This window comes from Vulpes vulpes, chromosome 2, assembly GCF_048418805.1.
Source record: "Vulpes vulpes isolate BD-2025 chromosome 2, VulVul3, whole genome shotgun sequence".
NCBI lineage: Eukaryota > Metazoa > Chordata > Mammalia > Carnivora > Canidae > Vulpes > Vulpes vulpes.
The window spans coordinates 36,261,992-36,289,535 of NC_132781.1; the positions used below are offsets into that span (position 1 = coordinate 36,261,992).

The 27,544-nt window shown below is 37.0% G+C and overlaps 1 protein-coding gene across 5 annotated transcripts in view; it reads left to right on the forward strand.

Annotated features, from left to right (window-relative positions):
• Positions 1 to 2: 2 nt before the first annotated feature.
• The window catches only part of GGNBP2 (gametogenetin binding protein 2), a 33,386-nt gene continuing 5,844 nt past the window's right edge, over positions 3 to 27,544 (forward strand). The window contains exons 1-9 of one of the 5 annotated variants that reach the window (XM_025996081.2): positions 3 to 258; positions 770 to 962; positions 8,173 to 8,253; positions 9,835 to 10,088; positions 12,292 to 12,390; positions 16,438 to 16,551; positions 22,720 to 22,929; positions 23,974 to 24,148; positions 25,493 to 25,687. In XM_025996081.2, coding sequence (XP_025851866.1) covers positions 870 to 962; positions 8,173 to 8,253; positions 9,835 to 10,088; positions 12,292 to 12,390; positions 16,438 to 16,551; positions 22,720 to 22,929; positions 23,974 to 24,148; positions 25,493 to 25,687 — 1,221 coding nt within the window. In that variant the 5' untranslated portion in view covers positions 3 to 258; positions 770 to 869. Of the gene's footprint in view, positions 259 to 651; positions 963 to 8,172; positions 8,254 to 9,834; positions 10,089 to 12,291; positions 12,391 to 16,437; positions 16,552 to 22,719; positions 22,930 to 23,973; positions 24,149 to 25,492; positions 25,688 to 27,544 lie in introns of those variants that run through there. The other 4 variants (XM_072747652.1, XM_025996083.2, XM_072747653.1 and 1 more) reach the window with 4 other exon arrangements.

The window sequence follows — 27,544 nt, forward strand, 5'->3', positions numbered from 1 at the left end:
GAGAAGGCGGGGCCCCGCCCGGAGTTCTCGGCCCCTCCCTGCCCCACCCTCCTCACGTCCCCCGCCCTCCCTCCCCCACTCCCCGTGGCGCGAGCGGCTGACTGAGCCTGGAGAGGAAACGGCGTTCGGAGCCGCGCTCCCGCCCAGGCCGGCCCTGACGCGGGCCTCGTCAGCCGGTAACGGGGAGCAGAGGTGGGGGTCAGGGAGGCGACCACGAAAACGGTGAAGGTCAGAACCGAGAGGCCTCCTCCGAGAAGGGTGAGGAAAGGGTCTGAGCCTCCCTCTCACAGACTCCGCAGAGCTGAGGCGGGGTCGACCCCTCCCAGGGGCGGGGTCGCGCTGGGCAACTGCAGCCCTGGGGACGGACTGGGCGGGGCGCGCCAAGAAAGGGGAGGAAGGGGTCAGCTGGGGGCTGAGGGCGCCCCGGCGGCGGGAAGCAGGCGGTGGGCTCTGAAGCTGAGGCCGTGGGTGGGGTCCTGGAGCTGGGACTCCGGTGACGGGCTGGGGAAGCCCCGGGGCTGGCGGGTCCCTTCCGCCTCTCCTTTGGACCCTGACTGGAGGCCGGCGGGGGTGGGGGCTGGGGAGGGCGAGCGGCGCGAGGGGGCGGGTCCCGGCGCTGCTCGTCGCTGATTGGCTGAGCGCGTGTGGAATCGGGTGATGGGAAACGCAGCCCGTCTCTCCCGTGCCCTCCTGCTCCTCTCCCTCCCCCCCGTGGCGAAAGTGCTGCGCGGCGGCGGGTGCTTACGCTCGCGGGGTTTGGCTGTTGCAGGCAGGAGCTGGGAGGAGGCGGCAGCGGCAGCGGCAGGAGCAGCAGCGGCGGCGGCAGCTGGGAGGAGGTGGTGACGGTGGCAACGGCAGCGTCGGGGACGATGGCGCGACTGGTGGCAGTGTGCAGGGACGGGGAGGAGGAGTTCCCCTTCGAGAGGAGGCAGATTCCCCTCTACATAGACGACACCCTCACGGTGAGCGGGCCGGGCCGGGCCGGGCTCGCCGCTCCCCTGGCAGCTGTTTCCCCTCCTCCCCCTCCCCCAGGCCGAGCGCTGCGCACTGGAGAAAGAGTGTGTTGCAACTCCTAGGCGAGGCCTTCTCTCCGGCAGGCCCCACAAACTCGCCTTTGCAGTGTGTCGCACGGTAATCCTTGCGGGGCCCTAACCCAGCGCTTCGTAAGCATTTCGAGCCCCTCTCTCCAGATTTTCCTTCCTTTTTGAACCCTCTTCCTTTCTCCTGTCCCTTTAGGAGACGCTGCTTTTGCCAAAGCACGCGCCTCGGAGAGGGGTTGAAGGATCTTGGGCGTTTAGGGCCTATCCTTTACAGAATGCACCTACCCTTCGGGGAGGCTTAATTATCTGGAAATGTCGCAGCTGCACTGCTACCTGTATATTTTCTCTCTCAATACTGTATAGCTCACAACAGAAGCTTAATTACTTAGGGCAAAGTGACATGCTCTCGCACAGTAAAGATTCCACAAAAATGATTTGGTTTCATTGTAAATAGTGTCATATTGCCTAGTACATTAAAACTCTTTGAAATGATTGTATTGGTAGGCCATGACTCTTCAAAATGGGTTTTCTTGGCAATAGTTATCTTTTAGTTTACAGTTAACCTTTTTTTTTCTTTTTTTTAATGAAGCAAAATTAGTGAATGTGCAAGAGCATTATAAAGAGGTGATTGCTCATCTCAAGTGTCAAAACCCATTTATGGGTAGTTTTCTTTTTTAGAGTTGATGGTAGTACAGCATTACTGATCCTTTGCCCTATGTTGCTGTACTATTTCCTTTGAAAGGAAATGGCAGAAATTTGAATTGAATCTGAACAGGAAATGAGTGCAGTTGCTTGCCACTATTTCTTAAGACATGAAATTAGCCTTTTCTGAATATCTTGAAACCTGCATTTTGATGATGTTGGAGCTTTGGATTATACGTTTCCCTATTTTGATAGGTGTAACTCAGTCTCTTCATTGTATTACCTTTGCCTTTTTGCTTTTAAGAGGCAGTTCTGTTCTTGAATTTTCTTTTGCAAATATCCATTGAAGTTTTTTCAATTTTTGTATAAAATGCAAGTCATTGTAGAGCTGCCACTCTATGCCTTTCTGTTTGCCAGTCTCAAGATTTGATTGAGCTGCAGTACTTTTAAAAGGACTAGAGGAGCTTTTTGGTGACTTAATTGGTTAGAACTATTTAAGTGAAAGCATCTTTTTTTTTTTTTTTCATGAAAAGAAAGTTTTTTTTGTGTGTGTGTGTGTGGAGGAAGATAAGAGTGATTTGGCCTGACATAGGGTAAATAGAGTTTGTGTTGATGCATTAGAAAGTGTTTGTATTCCTTGGTTATGATTTCTGTATTTTTTACATTAAAAGTATAATGGAATTGTATTTTAAGTTAAAAAAATAATAGCACTCTGGTCAAATTAAATGATGCATTTCTCCATTTGAAAACTCCTAATGTGAGTTGATTTGTTACTTTCTTTCTCCCACTTCTAACGCAAACACTTTTCTAGAGCACATAATTTAGTATGAACTTTCTATGATTATTGTCCCAGAATGCCTTTGAAGTTTAAAAAAATCCAGTGGGTTTAAACATAAGGTTACTTTTGAGTGTATAGTATCAAAACGGGAAATCAACATAAATTTGAATATTTACAACATTTTAAAAGGCACTAACACGCTCACATAACCACCTTGTGAGTGCAGCATTGACACATCTGTCATATAGCACTTTAAAACAGTGAGTGTTTTTATACTCTGTTCTCTGTACAAGGATTTTAATTTCTAAAACTTTCCACAGAAAAAGATGTAACCTTGCACTATGATACATTATTGTACTTATTTCTCCAGAGAAGTTGGGATTGGATTGAACCTGGTGGTTGAGTTTTGCTTATGTTGTATTGTGAATTTGTCACCAAGGCAAATAAAATTTAGGGTCATTTAATTTAAATACCTCAAAATAGCATTCTGTTTAGGAAAAGATGCAGTTTTTCTTGGCTTTAGAAGGGTTTTTATCACTAGTAATGAGTGGGACGATTTATTGCTTTGTCTTGGAACTTGTGCATAGTCATTGAGTGCTGCTTAGTGAAAATTCTTGTCAGGGATGCATTATATTTTGGGAAACAACTTTCTTTCAGAACTATTTTATCAAATACTATTTAAAAGAAGAATGCAGAGCAAGCACCTGTTGGAAGAGGGAGGGAAGACGCCTGTAGCAGAAGTTTATGCTCTGCACTGGCTTACTGATAATTTGATGGCAGTGTATCCCTGAAGTTAACATTTGGTCTGGTCTTTGTTCTTAGGGTTTATACATAATGCATTGAAAAAACTTTGTGTGGTCTTTATTTCAAGTTGTCTTAGAATCTTGTTGGCACCTAGATGTTAAGTCTGGTTACAGCTTTCACAACTCAGTTACAAATGTATCATTTTAATAACAAGTTGAAACTTCTAGCCTTAATTCTACTGGTGATTTTAGGTTGGGTTTGTAAAATGAAACTGAGAAGCTTGTATGTGAGGAAGTAGCTGCCTCTTTTATGTGGTATATTAAATACACATTAAGACCCATTTGGTAATTTAGTGGGTTTGAATCCTTGAGTATAGTGCTGATCTAGGTGTATTTTAGAAAATCCCAAAGAGGTAAGCTGGTGGAATATTTAGGAGAGTGGTATGCTATGTGGCCAAAATACTTTTGGTATTAACTAGAATTGTAAAATAGCAAATGGGCAGAATACATATTTTACCTTAGAAATATTTTTGAAGAATTATAATTTTTAAGTAGGTAGTTTTCTTTAAAAGAGTCAAAATTTATACTCTTTATAAAATAGTCTTGAAAAATAACTGTATAACAAAGAAAAAAAATTAACCTTAATCCTACTTCCGAGAGATAACTAAGAAGATAGCAACATTTGCTGTAACTCTGGTCATAGAAACACACTTAGGTGGAGAGTTGAGATGTATTGTTTACTGTAGCATTTTATATTTGGCTTTCTTTTTTTCCACTAAATGTAATGCTGAGAATATTCTTGTCATTTTTAATCAGCTTTATTGGCCATATAATAATTTGTTTTGTAACATTCCATAATTTAATCATTCCTCCTTTGTGGATATAGAGGTGATTCTGCTTTTGATTATCTATGATAAGATTATAAATAACACATAAATCTGCATTAAAATTTTTTTCTCAGGCTTTGGAAGTATAGTTACTGGATCAAAGGATAAGAACCTTTTTGTAGAGTTCTTGATACATAGTGTCACATTGCTACAGTATTGCTGGGAAGCAGTTTACCCTCCTAATCAACTAATCTAAATGGACTAGAGACTCTGATAATGTGGGTTTTTTTTGTTTGTTTGTTTGTTTGTTTGTTTAATTCATGAGATACAGAGAGAGAGGCAGAGACACAGGCAGAGGGAGAAGCAGGCTCCTTGCAGGGAGCCCGACGCGGGACTTGATCCCTGGACTCTGGGATCATGCCCTGAGCCGAAGGCAGACACTCAACTGCTGAGCCACCCAGGCATCTCAGATAATGGTTTTTAATGAGACATTAAAAGATAGTAAATGGTACTGTATTCACTTGGGGATTAGGTGTTTATCGTTTGTTAAATTTAGTATTTAATGTTTTGACTCTTAAGTGTTTAATTGATTTTACCAAAGGTGATAGATGTTACAAATAGCTATGAGGATGAAGTAAAAAAGTAAAGCTAAAGTGACAATGACTTTTAATAAATACAAATTTAATACTGTTGGTTAGAGCTTGTGCTAAAAACAGATTATTTGTGGTCAGGAGAAACCAGGACAGGTATTTAAGAGTGAAAGTGGGTAATGGATTCAATAAACTTTATAAAGCAGTAACTGCAGGACAATGACTGGTTCTATTTTTGGTCGGCTAGGGAAAGGCAACCTCATCATGAAGCAGAACACTAATGAGTCCTCTGTGAAACCACACCTGAAATACTTTACATGAGTGTCTTCCTTTGGGGAACCTAGAATCTGAAGATTAAGTCAGGGAGGTGGTTTTAAAGAATGGGAAAAGTAGTGTTTCCCTTTTCTTTCTCTTCCCTCTTTCCTTTTTTCTTACTGTCTTCTCTCAACATTAAAGAGTATATAATGATTGACCAGAAAACAGCAAGGTAAAAAGCTGTTGTCCTAAGTGTTTGAAAGGCAAGGACAGAATAATTATTTAGTGTGAGTGCAGAGTTTGTAACCAGGGTGGTGTAGAGTAAGTTACAAGAAAAAATTTAGTATTATGTAGGCCAGTGAAACCTAGGAAAGACACAGTAATAGACCTGATCTTGACATTTCACCTGGTTAGGTGAAAATCAAATGATCTGAAATGAGGAGTTTAAAAAAATTTTTTAACCCTGTCCTCCTGTTGGTACCTTTTAGAAATGATTCCTAGTTTTTATCCATTAAATTTATATACATTTTAAATGTCAGCTGTTAGGTCTCAATATGTTAAATTTGTTCTTTGACCTCCACTTTAATTATTCAAACAATAAAACATAGTTGAAAATAAAAATAATTCATTATTACACAGAGTCAGAATTTAGGATTTCCCCTATGAACCAGACTGGAGAGACCTTGATTTGGTTAAATGAGAAGCTTTCTTTGAGTGTTCCTTAAATTGGTAGCTTTAATTTAAAAATAGGTAATTATCTTAATTTTTTTTTTATGGTGGCAATCAATATGTACTAAAGTGGTATACATTTGTATCAAACAAGTGAGAATGCAAATCAAGATGGTAGTTGCTTAAATGGTAGATTTGGAGTGGTTTACAGTATTCTGTTGAGTTAATGGCTTTAAAAGTTTATCCTACACTTTTTTCTGACTTGACAGTTCGATTTCTTTGTGTTTTAAACCATGTAGTGATGACAAAAAAAAAAAAGTGAATTAACTGTAAAGTACTATTAACTACTTTTATCTCTTATCAGTTTTCATAGACCAGGACTTCTAATATTGGGATTATTAATTTTTAAGAAAAATCTGAGTAGACTGTTAAATATAAGGACAATGGACAGTATGGATCATTAGATTTTTTGCCCATTTATTTCTGTCATCCTCACCAGTTCATTTAGAGCCACCTTGTTAAAGCAGACCAGTGACCAGGTTGTTAAGGTTAACATATGAAAGTGCTTAGAACAACACGTATATATAAAGCTACACTAAATATCTTTATTATTACTACTACCAGTCTTTAGAGATATTAGTAAGACTATAAGAGGGAAGACTAGAGAGAAGTCAGTAAACCTGAAAACTGGGTAATTGATCCTTAAATCTATGAGATTTGGACATAATAGTCTATGTGTATGGAAGAAGAAACTTCCAGAATAATAAAAACTCTTGAGGTGGAAACATGTATCTGAATATGGTATAATGAGTATAGAATTGGAAGCAGGGAACACTAACTTTTCTCTGGTCATAAATAGTATATGTGCATTGTAATTAATTTGGGAAAGGTAGGAACACATAATGGAAAAAGTCCTTTTTCTTTTCACTGCCCAGAGATAGGCTACATCTAATATATCTTGTATTATCTTTTTCTCTAAGAAAATACACAAATAGAAACATTTGAATCATTTTGTACATGCAGTTTTTGGTTCTGTGTAATACAGTGGAGTCCTAGATTGTTGAGTTGATATTTGCATCATTATCCATTCTGGTATTTCCTTCTCTCTACTTCACACATCCTGTATTCCCCCCTTATCAAATCAAGGAAAGATCTATTACTTGTATTTGTTGTCCAGTCCTTAGTTTATTGTTAGAGCAAGCATGTATAAGAGCTGTCATTTATAATGTGGAGGAAAAAGAATGATCACTTCTATTAAAAAAAAAGAAGGTCTTTGTGGTGCCGGTTAGTGAAGAAGGAATTTTTTTAAGATCATATTCAACTGGTTGGGGTATTTTTAGTGTTGTGTTTTTGCCTCAAATGGGTCTCTTTATCATGACTTCACTCTTTGGGTATGTAGGAGTTTTTGGTCCTTGTCATCTGGAAATAGAAGTTTGTCCTAGCACAGTATGTTTAATACTTTTAACAATGTTTTTAGTTAAGATATAAATGTGTTACTTTATTTCATTGTTTTGAAGGGCATACTGTTTTTGCCCTCACATTTTAACATCTTTGAAATTGGAATGTTTCTTTTATTTGGTGACATCTAACAGTTATAAAGGCTCTTTCCTAGTGGTATGTAACCACTGTACTTTTCTAAAATCAGTGGTGTCACAGATCAGTAATGTGCTAATTAGTAATTCCCTATTATCTGATATGCAGAAACATCCTTGAATTTTATATCCCTCTTCCTCTGGTAGGGATTTTTTTTTTTTTAAGGTATTGATTGATCTGACAGAGAGTATGAAAGAGAGAGAGAGAGAGAGCGCGCGGGAGCGCACACGAGCAGGGGGAAGGGGTAGAGGGAGAAGCATACTCCCCGCTGAGCAGGAAGCCCAATGCAGGACTTGATCCCAGGACCCTGGGATCATGACCCGAGCCAAAGGCAGATGTTTAACTGAGCCACCAGGCACCCAAGGGAATTTTGATAATTGAATAAATAGCTCTGTTTTTGTTCCTAATTAGAGCAAACATTTAGTATGTGCCAGGTACTATTCTGAGTAGTTCATAGATGTCTGAGTATGTCATATATTGTCATATATTGCCATATTTAGCCATATGCATATGGCCATTTGCAATATAAAATTTACTGTATTCCATAATTAAGAGGAATAACTAAAAGTATGTATGTTTAATATAAAATATCAGGTTATTTTACTTATTAAATATTATGGGCCACTGCAACAAACACTTTTAAACATAATTTAATCTTCACAACCTACTCTGAGAGATATTAAACATTATTACTTAATCTCTGTTTACAAATGAAGAAGCTGAAAGTCAAACAGGTTAAGTAACTTGCCCAGACTTCTGATGTAGATTATAAGTAGTGGAACTGGGATTTGAACTCTTGTTTCCCTGACTTCAGTGTCCTTGCTTCTAATGACTATACCATTTCTGGCTTTAGAAACTTGTATAACTTGGACGGTGGTGGTGGTGGTAGTTTTAACTTCTTTCAACAGGGGGTGGGACTGGGATGTGCAAATCCTGCTTTAGGGACCTATTTCTGTCCTAGGGGTTTATAAAATAGTCTGTAGCATGTGTTCAAAGAAAATAAAATAATTGATTTTCATTCTTTTGCATATTAAGATGGTGATGGAATTTCCTGACAATGTGTTAAATCTTGATGGGCATCAAAATAATGGTGCACAACTAAAGCAGTTTATTCAGGTAATATTTTTAAAAATCAATGTTTTAAATGTGTGTGTGTGTGTATGTTGAAGAGTCATTTAAAATTTTAGCTTTAAATATTAATTTCATTTTACCTAGGGCTCTTTAGATCTTAAGATTGCCCTGAAATTGCTTTCTTTTACTATTGCTACAGTGAATATATACATTTTTTAAAAAGATTTATTTATTTGAGAGAGCATGCACAGAGGGAGGAGAAGCAGACTTCTCACTGAGCAGGGAGGCCAACTCGGAGACAGATGCTTAACTGACTGAGCTACTCAGGCACCCTGCTACAGTGAATGCATTTATGTGCCTGTTATGTGAAAGAGATTTGGTGGTGGGACTCCTGGGTGGCCCAGCAGTTGGGCGCCTGTCCTGCGGTCCCGGGATCGGGTCCCACATTGGGCTCCCTGCATGGAGCCTGCTTCTCCCTCTGCCTATATCTCTGCCTCTCTCTCTGTGTCTCTCGTGAATAAATAAATAAAATCTTTTTTAAAAAAAGAGATTTGGTGGGGTTATCATTTTACATGTCCCTACAGCTTTAATTTCACCAAGCTATCTTTCCTTATTTTTAAAAGATAGGGTATACAGCTTTTCATTGAGAACTTGTTGGTTTTCTTCTGTAGAGATTGTTCAAGTAAAAAAAACAAAAACTAAAAAAACTATACTGTGAACTCCATGATTTTTATTTAATTTTTTAAGCAGTATGATACTTTATAAAACCCTGTATGTAATCAAGATAATTGAAGGTAAATTGTTAACTTTACTTCAAAATTCTATTTCTACTTTTGTAGAAAACTTTGAATGAAAGGTTAATGGTAAATGTGAGAGAATTCTTGGGAGTATTTTACTTACCCATATTTTTTTGTAAAGCTGGAAACACTATTTGTAGTATAACTATAACTTCATCTAGATAGAAATTATTTACTAGAGTTTTGCCCATTTCTCTACAGCTGTGGTTCTCAGTCATTTTTCTACTTGTCATAGACAACAGATAACATTCATATGTACCACCATATTAGTTACTCACTGCAGGCTTCTACATAGGTAAGATAGGCCTTGTTCTCTCCCACTAATCCGTAACCCACCTGTCCATACCTCCAGGTTGAGAATTGCTGCTCTATATTATCACCATCCTAACTTGATTCCTGTAGCTAACCATTGTGTGTTGTTAAAAATTGAGAGGAAGACGTGGTAAAGCTGCATACCATCTTTATTTTTTTCTTTGTTTAAAATTTTTTATTTCAAGAGAGTGTACTAAGCTTAGTACTCATTGAACAAACACTAAATTTCCTGAAGCAGGGCTGCTTTTTGCTATGCTGGGGCACGTACTGCTTAGCCCTGACATCCTAAGCAGAGTTTTTGATACCTTAGATGCTAGAATAGAGGGCTTTGTGGAGTAAACTCAGTACAGTGCAAGCAAGGCCAACTTGTTTTTCTAAGTCAATTGCAGATAGATAGATGGTAAGCCCTGCCCAGATTGTACTTACTACACAAAGACAGGAACCAGAAGTAGTAATGAAGAGAAATTTTATGTCTTTCTTAAGGATTGTTCTTCATTTTTCTTTCCCTCTTTCTCAGCGACATAGCATGCTTAAGCAGCAAGATCTAAGTATTGCCATGGTGGTGACATCACGTGAAGTATTGAGTGCACTTTCTCAGCTTGTCCCATGTGTTGGTTGTCGTCGCAGTGTGGAGCGCCTCTTTTCCCAGCTTGTAGAGTCTGGAAATCCCGCACTTGAACCCCTGACAGTAGGGCCCAAAGGAGTCCTATCTGTAACTCGAAGCTGCATGACTGATGCAAAGAAGCTTTATACCTTATTTTATGTACATGGGTAAGTTTAATCAATGGGAAGATGACTGTTAAATTTTTTTAAACTTCGTGACAGTGGTAGCTCTTTTACTAAATTTGATGGGATGAAGCTTGCGTTCAAAATCAGTAATTTTATTGAATATCTTCTGTGTGCCAGTGACTATACATTTTGTTCTGATATGGAAAGAGGCAGGCAGTAGACAAATATATGATTTTTCAGGTAAGTTACAAGTAAGGGAGATGAGAATGGATGGGTGGAATTAATATGGAGGATGGATGGTCAAGGAAGGCTTCTCTGATAAAATGACATTGAGTATAGACTTGCAGTGAATAAGCAAACTGTAGATATCTGGGAGAAGGCAGAGAAGGAAGAGCAAGTGTAAAGGTTTAGAGGTTGAAATTTGCCTGGCATGTTTGAAGAACGGTAGGGAAGCCATGTGGCTGGAGCCAGGTGATTGAAGGGAACACTAATAAAAGATGAGATCAGGGCAGCCCGGGTGGCTCAGTGAGGTTTAGCGCTGCCTTCGGCCCAGGGCCTGATCCTGGAAACCCGGGATCAAGTCCCATGTCAGGCTCCCTGCATAGAGCCTGCTTCTCTCTCTGCCTGTGTCTCTGCCTCTCTCTATGTCTCTCATGAGTAAATAAATAAAATCTTTTTTAAAAAAAACAAAAAGCAAAATGAGATCAGAGGAATAATAAAAGTCCTACTTATGTAGTGCCATCCTGAACTTTTTTTTTTTTTTTGAGTAAGATTGGAAGATTTTGAAGTGTTGTGAGCAGAGGGGTGACATGGTCTGACTTAAAGTTTGGCTTACTTTGACCTCTGTGTTGAGACTAAGTGGAAGGGGAGAGAAAGAGTATTTAATAATCCATGCAGGAGATAATGATGACTAGTATTGTGGTCATAGATAATAAGAAATGGTTGGATCCTGGGTATATTTTGAGGAATGAGCCACTCAGATTTTGGATAGATTGGATATAGAGGAGGACATCAAAGATGATTCTCAGATTTGGGATCTAAAGAATAAGACCAGTGGTTTCCATTTATTGAGTTGGGTAAGTATGGGAAGAGCAGTTTTGCTGAACACGCTTTTGGATGTGTTAAGGTTTGAGATACCAATTGGGCATCCAGGTGTAGTTCAAGGAGGTCTGCTCTAGAGATAAAAATTCATGTCATCAGCACGTATATAGTATCTGAACTATGTATAAATTATATGTATACACACAAAGACTAAATATAAATAGGAAAAGAGAAGGGGTCTAAAGACCAAACCCTCGGATTTTCTGTTTAGAGGTGGTGATAGAAACGTAGGATTTTTACTCTGCCTGAGAAAAACCTTGGAAGATTTTTGGACAGAGAGCATAATGTGATTTTTGTTTTGAAAAGATCATTTTAGCTGCTGAGTGAAGCCTAAAATGTAAAGGCAAAGGGTGGGAAGCAAAGAAACCATCTGGGAGATCAACGATTGCACTTGGTTAAGCTAGAGAGGCGAGTTGGACATGGATGGTAATGGTGGAGGTGATAAGTGATATAATTCTGGACATATTCAAAAGTTAGAGTTGACAGGCTTTGCTGATTGGATATAGGGTGTGGATATTAGCTGTACGCATTTCTATATTTGCATACAATTTCTGTTAATGGCTCCTCATCATCAAGGATAAAGTTTATTTATTTATTTATTTATTTTAAGATTTTATTTATTTATTCATGAGAGACACAGAGAGAGAGGCAGAGAAGCAGGCTCCATGCAGGGAGCCCAACATGGGACTTGATCCCAGGTCTCCAGGATCACACCCTGGACTGAGGGCGGTGCTAAACTGCTGAGCCACCCAGGCTGCCCGAGGATAGTGTTTATTTAGATATTGTTGGAACCGGGGAAGATGGCTGAGAGGTAGCAAATCAGTCATAAAATATTTGAGTGTCAGGCACACTGCTAGATGTAGTACAGATATAGGGATGAATGAGACAGATGCAGTCTAGGGAAATGAGTATGTTGAATAGAACAGGTCTCTTTCAAACATTGACAGACTGAAAATGGAATGGGAGAAGACAGGTGTACAGATTCTTCTCGGTTAGAATTTGTTTGATGAGAAATTTTCAAGATAGGTGATAGGTCTGTAATACTTTACACTTCACACTAAAAGGTAGTAAATAGAGATTTTGAAAATTCTAAAGAAAAAGAAATATTAAACAAACTTGTAATGATTTTTTTGTTGTTGTTTAGGTCCAAACTAAATGACATGATAGATGCTATTCCAAAAAGTAAAAAGAACAAGAGATGTCAGTTGCACTCCTTAGATACGCACAAACCAAAACCTTTGGGGTAAGTAGAATCGACAAGATGCTTTGTAATTGTTAAGATTATAAATGTTGATCGTATTTAGTAAAAAGAAAAAAAAAACATTGCTAGTTTTATTTTATTAATTAGTTACACTATAACATAGGTTAAAATAAATCTGTCCTGATTCTATGAGGCCTTTTTGCATAGAGACTGTGTAGTGTCTCAATATAGATTTGATTTTTCTTTTGAAGTTTTTTTTTCTTATATTCAATATGTTTCAGAGGAAGGAAGTTGAGATCTTTATGGAAATTTATTTAGACAATATTAAGTTTTTCAAAGTAGTGATATCATTCTTTGATCTGTATAATAGTTTTAATGTATAAATTATTTTTCCTGTTTTTCTTATCTCTAGGTCTCCCTAATAATTTATCAGGGATTTAAAAAAGGTCTTGGATCAGTTGTAGCAATGTGTATTTATGTAACTAATTTGCAGTTTTGTTCTGGTTAGGTGTGGTACAATGCCCAAGGCTGCTTTTGTCCTCATCTCCCAGCATATTGTTACCTTTGCCCCCCCCCTACAAAATTGCTTGAGGTTAGGGGGTAGTAAGGAAAAGCCATGGAATTTGAAGGGGAGTGGTTCTAAGAAGTAACTTGTGTTTTAAGGAGAATGAGATGAAAAAAAATTTAAAAATAAAAAAATAAAAAATAAAGAGAATGAAATGATATGAAATAATACTGGATTACTTTTAAAAGTCAGTTTTTTAATATCTAATTAGTAGTGTTGATACCATTATTGTATAGACCTTTTCCTTCCTGATAAAAGACTTGAATGACTGAGTGGTGGTATATTAATAATCTATTAACAAGTTTGTTTTCCTATAGTCAGGAACAAAATTTTTTAAAAATTTTGTGAAAACTGCCAAACACATAGGAAAGTAGAGAGACTATTCAAGAACTGCCCCTGCCCCCCCCCAAATATCTTCATTCAGATTCAGTAGTAGTATCAAGATTTATCACATTCATTTTATTTATCCATCTTTTTAATTTGCTGAAGTATTTTAAAACAAGTCCCACTTTTTTACTTCTACATATTTCCACATTTATCTCCAAATACATGGACATTTTCTTTCATAATGACAGTGCCATTACAACACTTAACAGAATCAACTATAATAATCTAATACACAGTTCGGATTTTCTTAGTTATCTCTAAAAGTGTCTTTTTTTTTACATGGATTTGTTAGAATCAGAATCTAGACAAAACCCACAAAATATATGATACCTAAATGTGAGAACACTTCAGTAACGCTCTATTAAAGTGGATATCGAAAGAAAATTGTTATTTTACATACCTGATTTACCATTATCTTTAGAGTTCTGACTTTCTGAATGTAAAATTCAGTCTAGTTTTTTCATTAGACGGTAATGTTCACCTAAATGACTGTTGGCTAAAGTCACAGAGTAGTAGTATAAAAAATTTGCCTTCTGGTTTTCTTGTTATGAATAATCTTCATTGTGGAACCAAAGAGCAACATATCTCAATATCTTACACATCTGCTCATTGGTACCTTCCTTCAAAGACCAGTTCTACTTTTGCTCCAGGTTCCTTCTCCTCTTGTTCTCATTGACTTGCTTTATCAATTATCTGCTTTTGTTAAATTGGCATACAACTGTGTTTTCCTATCTTTCCGTTTAAAAACAAAAAACAAACCTCCACAGACTTCACATTCCCTTTCAGCTATAGCTCCACCACATGGGAAGCCAAATGGTTTTTTTTTTTTTTTTTTTTTTTTTTTTTGCCAAATGTTTTAGAAGGTTGTTTGCTGAGTTAGGAAATCAGTATGAGTTGATCTTGAGCACTGTTTCCTAAGGTAGCTGCAGTTATTCCCACAAGCCATATGGATAGCAGACCAAGGAGTAGTGTGCTTAGCCAAGACTCCCTCTCCTCCACATTGGATTGTCCCTGCCATCGTATGATACTTTGACACTCCATTTTACATATTCCCACTGTTATTCCCTCCCTTTTGCTGTTTAGACTTTCTCTAGGGAAATGTTAACAATTGATTAGGTTTCAACCTACTCAATGGCAACAATCCAGGTCAGCCTTCCTGAGAGTGTTCTTGTATTCATGCAAGTAACCCCAAGTTATTGGCTGCCTGGGAGTAAGTTTGAGATCCAGAAGAAAAATCTAGGCTACAGTTATAGGCCTGTAGCTGATGACTGAAGATTATCTTAGAGAATAGTGTATAAGGTCTACCCAGGGAGAGAGTAGAGAGAAGAATGCTGAGGGATTCAGTTAATTGGTAGAAAAGAAGCCAGTAGAGAAATTTGAGAGAGTGGCCAGAGAGGTAGGAGGAAGCCAAGGGGAAAGAGTGTTTCAAGGGAGTCTGGTCAGCTGTATTTAATGCTGCTGAAGTCATCATGGACCCAGAAGTGTTCAGTGGATATAGCAACACTGTGATAATTGGTGATCTTGATGAGTAAATATGTGGTTGAGTGGAAATAATCCAGATCAGAATGGGTAGAAAAGAGAATGCAATCTAAGGTCATAGTGGATTAAGCTATGAGGGAAAGTATGGAGTGGAAAGACTTCTTTTTCAGAAAGCTTCATTTGAAAGGAAGGAGTGATATGAAAATGTTCAGTCTAGAGAGGTTGTGGATAAAATCTTGATTTGAGTTGTAGCATTTTTTAAAAAGTATTAATGCTCTTATGTTCCGATGATACAATAATCATCCCCTAGCTCTGATTTCATGAACTTTTTCCTCAATTGTGAGAACTTGAGTTTGAGAGTTCATCAGTTTTAGGAGATTATAGATCACGGAGGTATAATTAGAAAAAAAGGAAATATAGGAGTTGAGAGTAGGAAGATAGAACATGGAAGACAGAGCAGTAGTTGAGGTTTTTGTTTCAAATTAGAGTGCTATACCTTACCTGAGCTCTTGTAACAGGGAATATGGAACTGAATTGTACAGATGAACTGTAGTGGTGGCAGGGAGTTGAGAAATAGGTACTTAGCTATATAGAGCAGGTTAAGTAAAGATTCAGAGATTTCTCCATCTCAAGCATCCAAGATAACTAACACATTTCTAAGATTGTAGTGAGACTGCAGAAGAACAGGCAGAAGCCAGGTGTTCAGAATCATGACATACCAAGAATATCATTAAATGGCATATAGACACACATTTATCTTGGAATGCACATCTGCAACAAAGCAAAATGCATGAGCAGTACTTTGAAACCCTATGGGGGAGGGAGAGTCTGGGAAGTTTTTAATAAGTTTTCTAAAAGTTATTTATATAGTCCTTATTACTGATACAGGCTGTGTAAGGTGTTCGTCTTAGTGTGTTGTCTTTGTTTTAATAAATGTAAAAATTTGTTTACTATGATTTGATTAAACTGTGTCTTTTTTTCTTAGCTACTTATAAATGTGAAGGTAGATAACAGTTTTGTTGCCATGGGTTAGATATAAAACCACATTAAGTAGATCAAAACTTGTTAGAATTTTCAATTTGTGGAAGATTGATCCATGTTTATAGGTAAAAATATTTTTTAGCCCTGTTGACTTTAAAGCATTCCAAGTAGGTTTGCTCATAAAATGCTTAATATCTTAATAAGTATCTTGATAAATGTAAATGTTGTTAAATTGTGTCAGATAAACTTAATAGTTGAACAGATATTTTTATATAAAGATATGAGCATATGTTTAAGTAATATTTTAATATAATTAAAATGAATATGTAATTATATACCAATTTGTAAACTTATTCTACTAATATAAATGTATTAAATACTTTATGATTTTAATTTAGACTATAGAAATTATCTCTTCAGATTATCTCAGTGTCACTAAGCTTTGTACTATACTGTACTACAGTGAAGGGAGCAGTAGCAGTGTCAGTTCAGAGAAGTTAAGTACAGATAAGAGAAGTAGTGAAGACCACAGGAAGGACAGCAAGTGTAGGATCATTTTCCATTATGGACCTTTCCAGGGAACAGCCAGGTAAAATCAAGCAATCATTTACTCTGCCTTTTTTAATGTTTTACCCTTATATATTCCTTCTTTCTCTAATACCTGTTTCTTTCTGCAGAGGTTGTTGGATGGACGTATGGGAACTAATGTCCCAAGAATGCAGGGATGAAGTAGTTTTAATTGACTCCAGTTGTCTTTTAGAAACACTAGAAACATATCTGCGAAAACACAGGTAAGTCTAAAGGTCATGTCATCACAGTATAGTTGGAAGGTGACCTAGTACTCTCTGAGTCATCCATATTGACTGTCATCTCCTTCATATAATAGCACTCCATTTTTGCCATTGATACCTGGTGCTAGGCAGAGCTTAATGTTAGGATAAGCAGTTCCTTTATGGGATGACTCTCAGTATTATCCTTCTTGAGTTGAGCCAGTATCTCCTCTTTTTGTAATTTTTACCTGTTGGTTCCAGGCCAATAAAGTATACTTAATTGAGTAAAGTCTACTTATTCACTTTGGAAATTCTAGTATTCTTTGTTATTATGATAGAAGCATTTCATATTGTCATTTTCAAAATTCAAGTTTAAATTAGCTTTCATTTAGTAATATTTTAAATTATTTCTTCTATAATTGTTTGTCAAGACCTAAAAATAGGATTTGTCTGGTTCATGTACTAAAAAAGTAACTTCATTATTCTTTTTATTTTTTTATTTTTTATTTTTATTTTTATTTTTTTAAAAAAATTTTTTTTATTTATTTATGATAGTCACAGAGAGAGAGAGAGAGGCAGAGACACAGGCGGAGGGAGAAGCAGGCTCCATGCACCGGGAGCCCGATGTGGGATTCGATCCCGGGTCCCCAGGATCGCGCCCTGGGCCAAAGGCAGGCGCCAAACCTCTGCGCCACCCAGGGATCCCCATTATTCTTTTTAGAATACTACTTTATAGGGATCCCTGGGTGGCGCAGCGGTTTGGCGCCTGCCTTTGGCCCAGGGCGCGATCCTGGGGACCCGGGATCGAATCCCACATCGGGCTTCCGGTGCATGGAGCCTGCTTCTCCCTCCGCCTGTGTCTCTGCCTCTCTCTCTCTCTCTGTGACTATCATAAATAAATAAAAATTAAAAAAAAAACAAAACAAAACAGAATACTACTTTACAAAGGAATTTTCTAAGTGTCATTAACATTTGGAAATTCATAGGGAGGGAGAGTGCAGTAGGAAAGGAAACTGGTGAGGGAGCCATCTAGAGATGGTGTTCTTGGAGGGAGTTGTATTCTTTTAATATAAATACATCATATATTTGGTGTGTGGTTGTTTGTTCTTTGACCTGGAACATATATACATACTTACTTTGGGGACACTTCTAGAAAACACGTGAATATAAAAACGCGTTATCAAGATTGGTATTTATATGGGAATGAGGTAATGACTTAACCTGCATACTAAGTTCATTAGATGTTTTTCTATTTTCAGTTACAAACTTTCTTGTTTATTTGCCTTTTTTGGTTGATTATACCCAAGAGAATAGAGGATATGTTAAATATTTGCAGTTTTGTTGAAGAGGAATTATATAGACACAAAATATATTTATATAGATAGGTCCATTATAGATTCCTTCCTCTTTCAATATGAATTGATCCCTATATTCAATGTTAATTGGTCCACCAAAAGAGAGCTTTTTGCAGTGATAAATTACTAGTTGTAAGAGCTACTGTTTCGGAGTTTCCTGTAATGGTTCCTAGATACTTCCAGTACTTGAATGGCAATATTTTTTGTCTATAAGAAGGTGGAGTTTGTTTGATAAATATCTGAAGGGTAGAGAGAAGTACAATTAAGAGAGATTGCTTTTTTATAATCTACTGATTATAACTTTGGTTTTTGTTTTGTTTTGTTTTTTTATAACTTTGTACAAGTTACTTTTCTGTGCCTCCATTTTTTTCTTAAAAATAATTGATAGTACTAATTAATTGGAGGGTTAAATTTGTCACAGGGATGGACAATACATAGTCATACTTACTTAGAACAGTATCTAGCACATAGTAAGCACATTAAGGAATTTTGCACGCCAGATTTGCAAGGTCCTTGTTATTCCTATGTATCTAGTTATTGTTTTAGGTACAGTTTGAGTTTTTGAGGTATGTGAAATAAGCCAGTCACATTATTTAGTGGACTTTTCTGAGCACTTTATAATAAAGATTTGATGGGGCGCCAGGGTGGCTCAGTCTGTTAAGTGTCCTACTCTTGATCTCAGCTCAGGTCTTGATCTCAGGTGTGAGTTCAAGCCCCATGTTGGGCTCCACACTGGGTTATTAAGTAAAGATTTGATAACACTAGCCAGTTAAGTATTATGGTAGTACATTATTGGAAATAAGATGTTAAGAAACTGAAGCCTCTGCCTTAAGAAATATTTGTGCAAGGTTACTTTTGAAAACAGGAAAAAATCACTTTTATTCTTAAAATTGCTATTTATCTATGCTTTTTTTTTTTTAATTTTTATTTATTTATGATAGTCACACAGAGAGAGAGAGGGAGGGAGAAGCAGGCTCCATGCACCGGGAGCCCGACGTGGGATTCGATCCCAGGCCTCCAGGATCGTGCCCCGGGCCAAAGGCAGGCGCTAAACCGCTGCGCCACCCAGGGATCCCTATCTATGCTTTTGATACTTAGGATTATTCACAAAGATACATTAAACTATGACGATTTAAAGCAGTAAAATAAGGGGATAGTATTTTAAGATTTATTACTGCTGCTGTATTACATCTATTTATTTATTTACCTGAAAAAATAACCTTATCTTTTATAATCTGGAAACATGGAAGTACTTGTTATTTCTGCAATAAGTCTATTCTCCCCATCAAGGGGAAGACTTTTTTTTTATTGTGGTTAAAAAAAACACATAAATTTACTTTTTAAACAGTTTTTAAGTGAACGTTACAGTATTGTTAATTATATGTACATTGTTGTACAGTAGATCTCTAGAATTTTTCATCTGACATGATTGGAACTACATCCATTGAACAATAATTCCCCATTTACTTAACCTTCTCCCAATCCCTGGCAACCAGGGTTCTGTTTTCTGTTTTTATGAATTTGATTTTTTTTAGATAACTCATATATGCGGAATCATTCTCGGTATTGGTCTTTTTGTGACTGGCTTATTTCACTTCACACAATGTCCTCATGGGTTCATCCATGCTGTAGCATATGATGCAGAATTTCCTTCTTTTTTAAGGCTGCATAACAGTCCATTTGTGTGTGTACCACGCTCATCTCTGTCGGTGGACATTTAGGTTGTTGCCCCTATGTCGTAGTTGTTTCTAATAATGCCATGATGAACATGAATGTGCAAATATCTTTGAGATCCTGTTTTCAGTTCCTTTGGATATATATTCAAAAATGGTATTTCTGGATCATACGGTAGTTCTGTTTTTAATTTTTTAAGGAAATGCCATACTGTTTGCCATTATTGATAGCACTGTTTTATAGTTTCAGCAACAGTAGTGTCAAGGGTTCCAGTTTCTCTACATCTTTGCCAACACATGCTGTTTTCTATTTTTTTGATAATGGCTATACTAACGAGTATAAGATAGTACCATGTGTAATTTGCATTTCCTTGATGATGATGTGGAGCAACTTTTCATATGCTTGTTAGCCATTTGTTAGCCTGTCTTCTTTAGAGAAATGTCTATTCATGTCTTTTGCCCAATTTTCAATTTTTTTGTTACTGTTATGTTGTAGGAGTTCTTCATATATTCTGGATATTAATCCCTTATCTAGTATGTGTTTTGCAAATATTTTCTCTGTGGTTGTCTTTCACTCTCTTCTTTCCTTTGCTACACAGAAGTTTTTAAGTTTGATACAGTCTCATTTGTTACTTGCTTTTGTTTTCTGTGCTTTTGATGTCCTATCCAAAAAATCACCTGTTTTGTGTCATGAAATTTTTCTTCCTGTGTTTTCTTCTAGGAGTTTTGTACTCAGGTCTTTTTTTAAAATTTTTTATTTTTAATTTTATTTTTTTTAAAGCTTCTATTTATTCATGAGAGACACAGAGAGAGGGAGAGAGAGAGGCAGAAACACAGGCAGAGGGAGAAGCAGGCTCCATGCAGGGAGCCTGACATGGGACGCGATCCCGGGTCTCCAGGATCATGCCCTGGGCTGAAGGCGGCACTAAACCGCTGAGCCACCCGGGCTGCCTGTACTTTCAGGTCTTAATGTTTAGGTCTTTAGTCCATTTTGTGTTAATTTTTGTACATTTCTTTGTTTTTCGAAGCATTAGTGATACAGTGATTTTATTTTTACTAGTCAACATTATTGCCTATACTTACTTACTAAATGGCCCTAGAGACTCAGCGCCTCTATTTTAACAAGTATTCATTTCAAGAAACGTACTTAGAAAGATTTGTACAGCTGATGTGTGGCAGTGTAAGGGTAAGTACAGTAAGAAGTGTAAATGCAAATATTGGAACGCAGAGGAAGTCTGAATTCTAGTATGGCAATTGCAGAAGGGCATGTCTTTAAGAATGGACACAATTTAGGCAAATGGAGAAAGAAGTGGAGAGGGATGGAGAAAAAGCAGAAGAAACAAGACTTAGAAGTAGGGACACATATGCTATGTTCACAATAGTCCATTGTCTGTGTGGTGTGTGTACAGGACAGGGTAGAGTGGGGAGAAGATGAGGGAGAGGTGAGTCTTGGGACGTGTGGCTGGAAAGAGGTGGGATAAGAAAGTCCGTGAAGGGCTTAATAAAAAGTTGAAACTTTATAGTGGAGAGGTCTTTAAGCTGAGTGAGATAATCAGATTTATTTTCAAAAATTATTTTGTTACTGAGTGCCTGGGTGGATCAGTTGGTTGGGCATCTGCCTTTGGCTCAGGTCATGATCTCAAGGTCCTGGGATTGAGCCCACCTGCTCAGCAGGGAGCCTGCTTCTCCCTCTCTTCCCTGCTCATGCTGTCTCTTACTGTCTCTCTCTCTCTCTCAAATAAATGAATAAAGTCTTTTTAAAAAAATATTTTCTTACGAGAGATGCATTGAAGCTAGAAAGAATGCAAACAGAGAAGTAAAAAAGCATTAAAAAAAATTGTTTAGGCAGTTGAAAACAGGTTAGGGGAAATTGGAAAGAAGCCTAGGGAGATGTAAGAAATCATTGATACCAGTTGGCTCCACCCCTAAAAGAAGACCAGAGAAAAAGTTGGGAGTTAACTGAGGTTTTCTTCCTGGGTGACTATATGAATGATGTTCTTAAGTTTAGAAGGGAACACTTGTGTTGCCCTTGGTTTTGGAGAGAAAGTTTAACATGTCTATTGTACATCTGTGGTGTCCCCCATTTTTCAGTGTGGGTTTGTCCCCCAGGCAAGGGCAGACACTTAACAAGAGCTGTAGAGGTGAGAGGTATACATGTTGGCTGAAGCCATTGAAATAGAATACGTCACCTAGGGAGATAAAATTAAAGAGATCAAAATTTTCTGATTCCACCACAGCTAATCTTCTCAGAGAGGCAGTTACTAATATTATGAGCCTGGCTTTTTTATCAGACCAGTTCTTCCTTATTTCAGGATATCAAAGCTAAAGAAATGAGGCTCTATTTTTTTTTTCTTTCACTGCCCAATTTTTAATTTTTGTTTTTTTCCCAATTTTTAATTTTTGAATTAAAAATTGAATGTTTGGTGTCTAAAAGAAAATGTCATCATCCTCTACATTCACACTCTGTTTTGTGCTTTTTTTCCCTCTTCTACACTATTGCCACTGAAGTTTAGACAACAGTTCTGTGTATGTGTTGTCAATATTATGATTGTGTTTGAAAACATGCTTTTTTTTTGTAAGAAGAAGAAATTTGACATTTTGGAAATAACTAAATCTACCATGTGCCACTTTCCTGTTCTTCTTGCCCCCACCCTCTTCCCAGTGTTTAGCTAATGAGATGTTAAAATGTTGTAGCAAAGTATGGACTCAGGTTTACTGACCGAAGATAGCAACTATTTTCAGAGGCTGAAAGAAGGGATTCTTTGAGTCACTGGTTTGTAGCCTTTTGTTTTATTTTGGACTTGTACAAGTAAGTAGCTCTTGAAATGGAGATATGCTTGTCCTTGGCAAATTTTTTTTTATACGTGTATTTTGTGAACAAACAGGTATATATCCATCTCATTCTTTTGGGTCCATGTGTCTCATTTAAGAATCATTTGCAAAAAAAAAAAAAAAAGAATCATTTGCAAATGGAGATCCAGCTCTACTCTTCTAATCCGCAAATTTGTATTTCTCTTACATGTGTATGTTTTAAACGTGTTTTTGGAGGATTTTTTTTTTAACACTCCATATAGGAGAGGAATGTCATTAGTACGGTGTAACATGTTTCGTGAAATAATTATGCAGCTAGTTCTTAATTTTGAAGCTTTTCTTTTCAACAGGTTTTGCACTGATTGCAAAAATAAAGTCCTCCGAGCATACAATATCCTTATTGGTGAACTTGATTGCAGCAAAGAGAAGGGCTACTGTGCTGCACTTTATGAAGGTTTGCGGTGCTGTCCACACGAACGGCACATACATGTTTGCTGTGAAACAGACTTCATTGCACATCTCTTGGGTCGTGCTGAGCCAGAGTTCGCAGGAGGGTATGAGTATGTAATTTGCTAGAATGGGCTATCTAGCGCTTTGCTTCATTTTATTACTGAAAGTTTATTTCCATCATCTTTTGCCTCAGTACATGTGATATATGTATAAATTAAAGTGTGCCTGTAAAGATTTTGCTTTCTTTAAAGTACGCATTACTTAATTGAGTAAAAAGAGAGAAAAACTTTTCTGTGGTATTCATTTCAGCCCTCTGCTCCTTGTTGCTCGAAGTAGACAGGCTTTTTTTGGCTTCATTATTATAGATTATCATTTTCATTTGAAAATGATTAGAAGGGATTTTCCCCCTCCACCCATGCATTTCCATGTTTAAATTTTGTTCATAATGATGGTTTTTGCATAGGAAGAAAGGTCTTTGAAGCAAGGGGTTAAATACTGATAGTAATTCATGAACTGTGTGTATTATTATTATTGGATTGTATAAGAACCTAAAATTTTAACTTTGGCTTTATTGTGCACATAAAATCAGAGAAAGTTCTAGAATAAATTGAACCCATTTTCCTTTTTGTTTTGTATATCAGCTCTCATTTGCCTACTTTATGCTAGGCATTTAGAACATGAAGAATTATCACGGAAACTTTATGAATACTTCTATTGAAAACTAGCCTGGAAGGCTTTGGTCCATGATTGAATCACATTGGCATTACTTTTCTCCATTCCAAAAAGAAACAAAAACCAAGTAGGCGTTTGTTACAATTGGAAGGTGAAAGGAGCTGTCGTACTTACCTTGTTTACCTTGAGCTGGACACATATATGATTTCTCTGTGCCCCACAAAACCATCTCTTTAGGGCCAGTTCCTGAATTATCTAATTTTTAGCAATATTAGGACTGAGTTTTGCCTGCATGTGTATTTCTCATTGGTTATGTACATGTGTGCTTGTATGTTTATATGTATATTGAATTTGAATATATAATTGGCTTGTTATTAGATACGCAAATTGTGTTTAAAACCTGAACTTGCAGATGTCTTAATCTGTCTTTTACTGTTTTGATAAAGGGTATTAGGAATTATGTGATTTATTCTCCTTTACAGGCGAAGAGAAAGGCATGCAAAGACAATAGATATAGCTCAAGAGGAAGTTCTGACCTGCTTGGGAATTCATCTTTATGAAAGACTGCATCGAATCTGGCAAAAACTACGAGCAGAAGAGCAAACATGGCAGATGCTTTTCTATCTTGGTGTTGATGCTTTACGCAAGAGTTTTGAGGTAATGGGCAGCCCAGGTGGCCCAGCGGTTTAGTGCCTGCCTTTGGCCTGGGGCGTGATCCCGGAGTCCCAGGATCGAGTCCCACGTTGGGCTCCCTGTGTGGAGCCTGCTTCTCCCTCTGCCTGTGCCTCTGCCTTCCTCTCTCTCTCTCTCTCTCTGTGTCTCTCATGAATAAATACATAAAATCTTTAAAAAAAAAAGTTTTGAGGTAAAAATAGTGGGCTGCTTCAGTGTCTAAGATTGCTTAGTCACATTATTAGACTGAATATTGCTATAAGCCACCAGTCTGATTTTGCCTCACAGGCCTGTGATCCACTGATGGGTGTCATGGATTTAGGGGGATTCAGGGAGGGGAATTAGAATTTAGAAGTTTGTAGATTTTTCTGTTTTTTTAATCTTGTTATTCTGCTGGCTTTGGCTTTTAAATCTTCTCAGAGTAGAAAACTGAAGTTGGTGATTATTTAGCAAGATGTTGCTATTAAATATATCTAATGAAAATTTAAAAGCAGCCCCCAAAATAAGGAACAAAAGTAGAAACTTCTAATGAGGCTCAGCTTGCCTGCAGATGTGTAGCCTTTTTATATTGCTGGTATTGAGTTTAATGCTGGTGATTTGGTAACTTTCTTTGGGGGGGCGGGTTCCACTCTTAACACATAGAATATTGGCTAGTGAACATTTTGTTACATTCTAGAGAATGGTTGTAACCCTTTAACTGGGTCACAGATCTTTTAAGAATAGTATGAAAGCCCATCCATGAGCTTTAAACATTGTCCTGGGGAGTCTGAGGAGATTTGTACTAGTTCTTGCTGAACACATTTCTGTTTCCTTTTCTCTTTGTATGTTTGTGACTTCAGAAACTAGATCATCTAATCAGTTTAAATAGTCTTCTCATTGTGTGAAAAAAATGAGTATTTACTCTGCTGCATTAAAATTTTGAAATTTGAAACTAGAATATTGCTGGTTTGGAATAGGAGTATATATAAGTTTGCCTTTCCTGTAGGGATTAGTAGTATATTCACTTCTTGTAGATTTAAGATGTCTTCATTTAAAGTATTAAAATTTAAGATTCTTTGTGGGGATGCCCTGTAAAATTGCAACATGAATTACCTGTCTGTGTGTGGTATCATTTAAAATTAGTAAATGAAGGGCACCTGGGTGACTCAGTTGGTTAAACACCCGACTCTCAATCTCAGTCAAGGTGGTGAGTTGAAGCCCCATGTTGGGCTCCATGCTGTGTGGAGCCCAAATAGATAGATAGATAGACAGAATTAGCAAATGAGAATTTCCTTGGAAAATAAATGAAGTTTTGAGCAGTCTTCACTCTTAACTTTGTTTTTATAATAGATGACTGTGGAAAAAGTACAGGGTATTAGCCGATTAGAACAACTTTGTGAAGAATTTTCAGAGGAAGAACGAGTAAGAGAACTCAAGCAAGAAAAGAAACGCCAAAAACGGAAGAATAGACGAAAAAATAAATGTGTATGTGATATTCCTACTCCCTTACAAGCAGCAGATGAAAAGGAAGTAAGCCAAGAGAAGGTAGTATTTCTTAATTTCGACTCATGTAGTATTGCTTTTTTGCTAGATCTTGGCATTTTTGCTGTGCTTTTCCAGAATATGAGAAGTTGCAGCTTGTATATTGGCTTTTTTCCTACTAAAATTGGTAAAAGCCAAAATTTTTAATGTCATGTATTTATTTTATATTGTTTAATGGTTATCTTTTTACCTGTTCTTAGTACATTGATTAGATCAAAGTTCCAAATTTGGAAAGTTAAGTCTTTGCATGACCTAGAGCTGTTCTTTTTGGTCTCAGGACTCCTTTGCGTTCTTAAAAATTATATTGCCCAATGTGCTTTTTGTTTATGTGGATTATACTTTTTAAAATTTGCTGTATTAGAAATTAAGATGGAGAAATTTAAAAATTATTAATTCTAAGAAAATAAAAAAACCTATTATATATTAACATGAATAACAGTTTTGGGAAAATGTTCCCCCTCCCCCCCCAAAAAAAGAAGTGAGAAGAGTTGGTATTATTTCATAGTTTTGCAGCTCTTTTTAATATTTGGTTTAAAAGGAATTAGATGAAAAAATAAATAAATAAAAGGAATTAGATGGATTCTCATATCTGCTTCTGCATTTAGTCCAGTTCCTTATGGTGTTTGGTTGAAGCATATGAAGAAAGTCTGGCCTCAAATAGAAAAGGGAGAAATATTTTAATATAAACTTTTTCAGATAGTTGTGGCTATTCTTTGGCATTGCAACTCAACAAGTGGTAGTTTAAATCTTAAAGATTAGTTATGATGTGGAACCTGGCACCTATCAGTGACTTTTTCATAACTCAGTTAAATTAAAATCTATTAGTCAGTCTTGCACTTTGAATAGATCTTTTACTCATGCATGATTTTGTAACATCATGCATTGGTCATTTGAAAGATACTGGTTTACTGAGTTATGCAGATCTTGCCAGATATGATTTCATTACATAACATCACATAATCATGTTAAAACCACTACTAATCTCATCAGAAAGGACTTTAAGTATTGGGAAGCTTCAAGCTCATTATGCTTATGTATAGAAATTTTCAAAATTTTGATTGTGTTTTGAAAGTTTGAACTTTACCACTGATACTAAATACTGTCCATTGTTTTCTTGGAGGTGATAGTCTGACTTCGTTTTTGAGAAAGTGCTTTTTAAGGGTCCCAGTCTGAATAACCATGGTTTGTCTATCATTCTGTCAAGCAAAATTGATGTTTCGGGATAAAAACACATCTAGTTCATCTTATAACTCAAGTAGTTGCTCAAGTGCTCTTCCTTGAGACAACCAAAGTATTTTGGTATGCAGCAAAAGTACTTTAAGCATACTTCCTGTTTGTCACATAGACTATTAAAAAGGCATCTACCCATGAGGTGATACTTAATAAAAATATTTTTACTGCTTCATGGAAGACATTCTTAAGAGGGGCCTCTACCTACTGATTTCCTAAGAGTACTTGACAAATAAAGAATATAGTGACTGTTAGTGCACTTTGATTGCTGCTGGTTTGATTTGTGCTAAGTACCAGCAACTTTCCCCACCATTGCTTTTGTACCATCAGTGTAAGTGTCAATACAGTGAAAAAGGCATCACATCTTAGTATTCTGATGAAAATAGTTTTGACTTAGGGAGTCAGCAGACTATACTTTGAAAACTGCTCTCCTAAACTTTCCTGATACCATTAACTGTTAATTTGCTTTTTTAGTTGTCATAGTCTTGATCTGTGGGTTAGTGATTTTCTTTCATGAGAATAATTTTTTCATTTGTTAACCTTCTAGTTCCTATCTAATTGGTTGCTGTTAAGGAAATTAAAATGTAGCCATTTTGAAGGTAAGACTTTTTACTATCTCTTACTATTGAT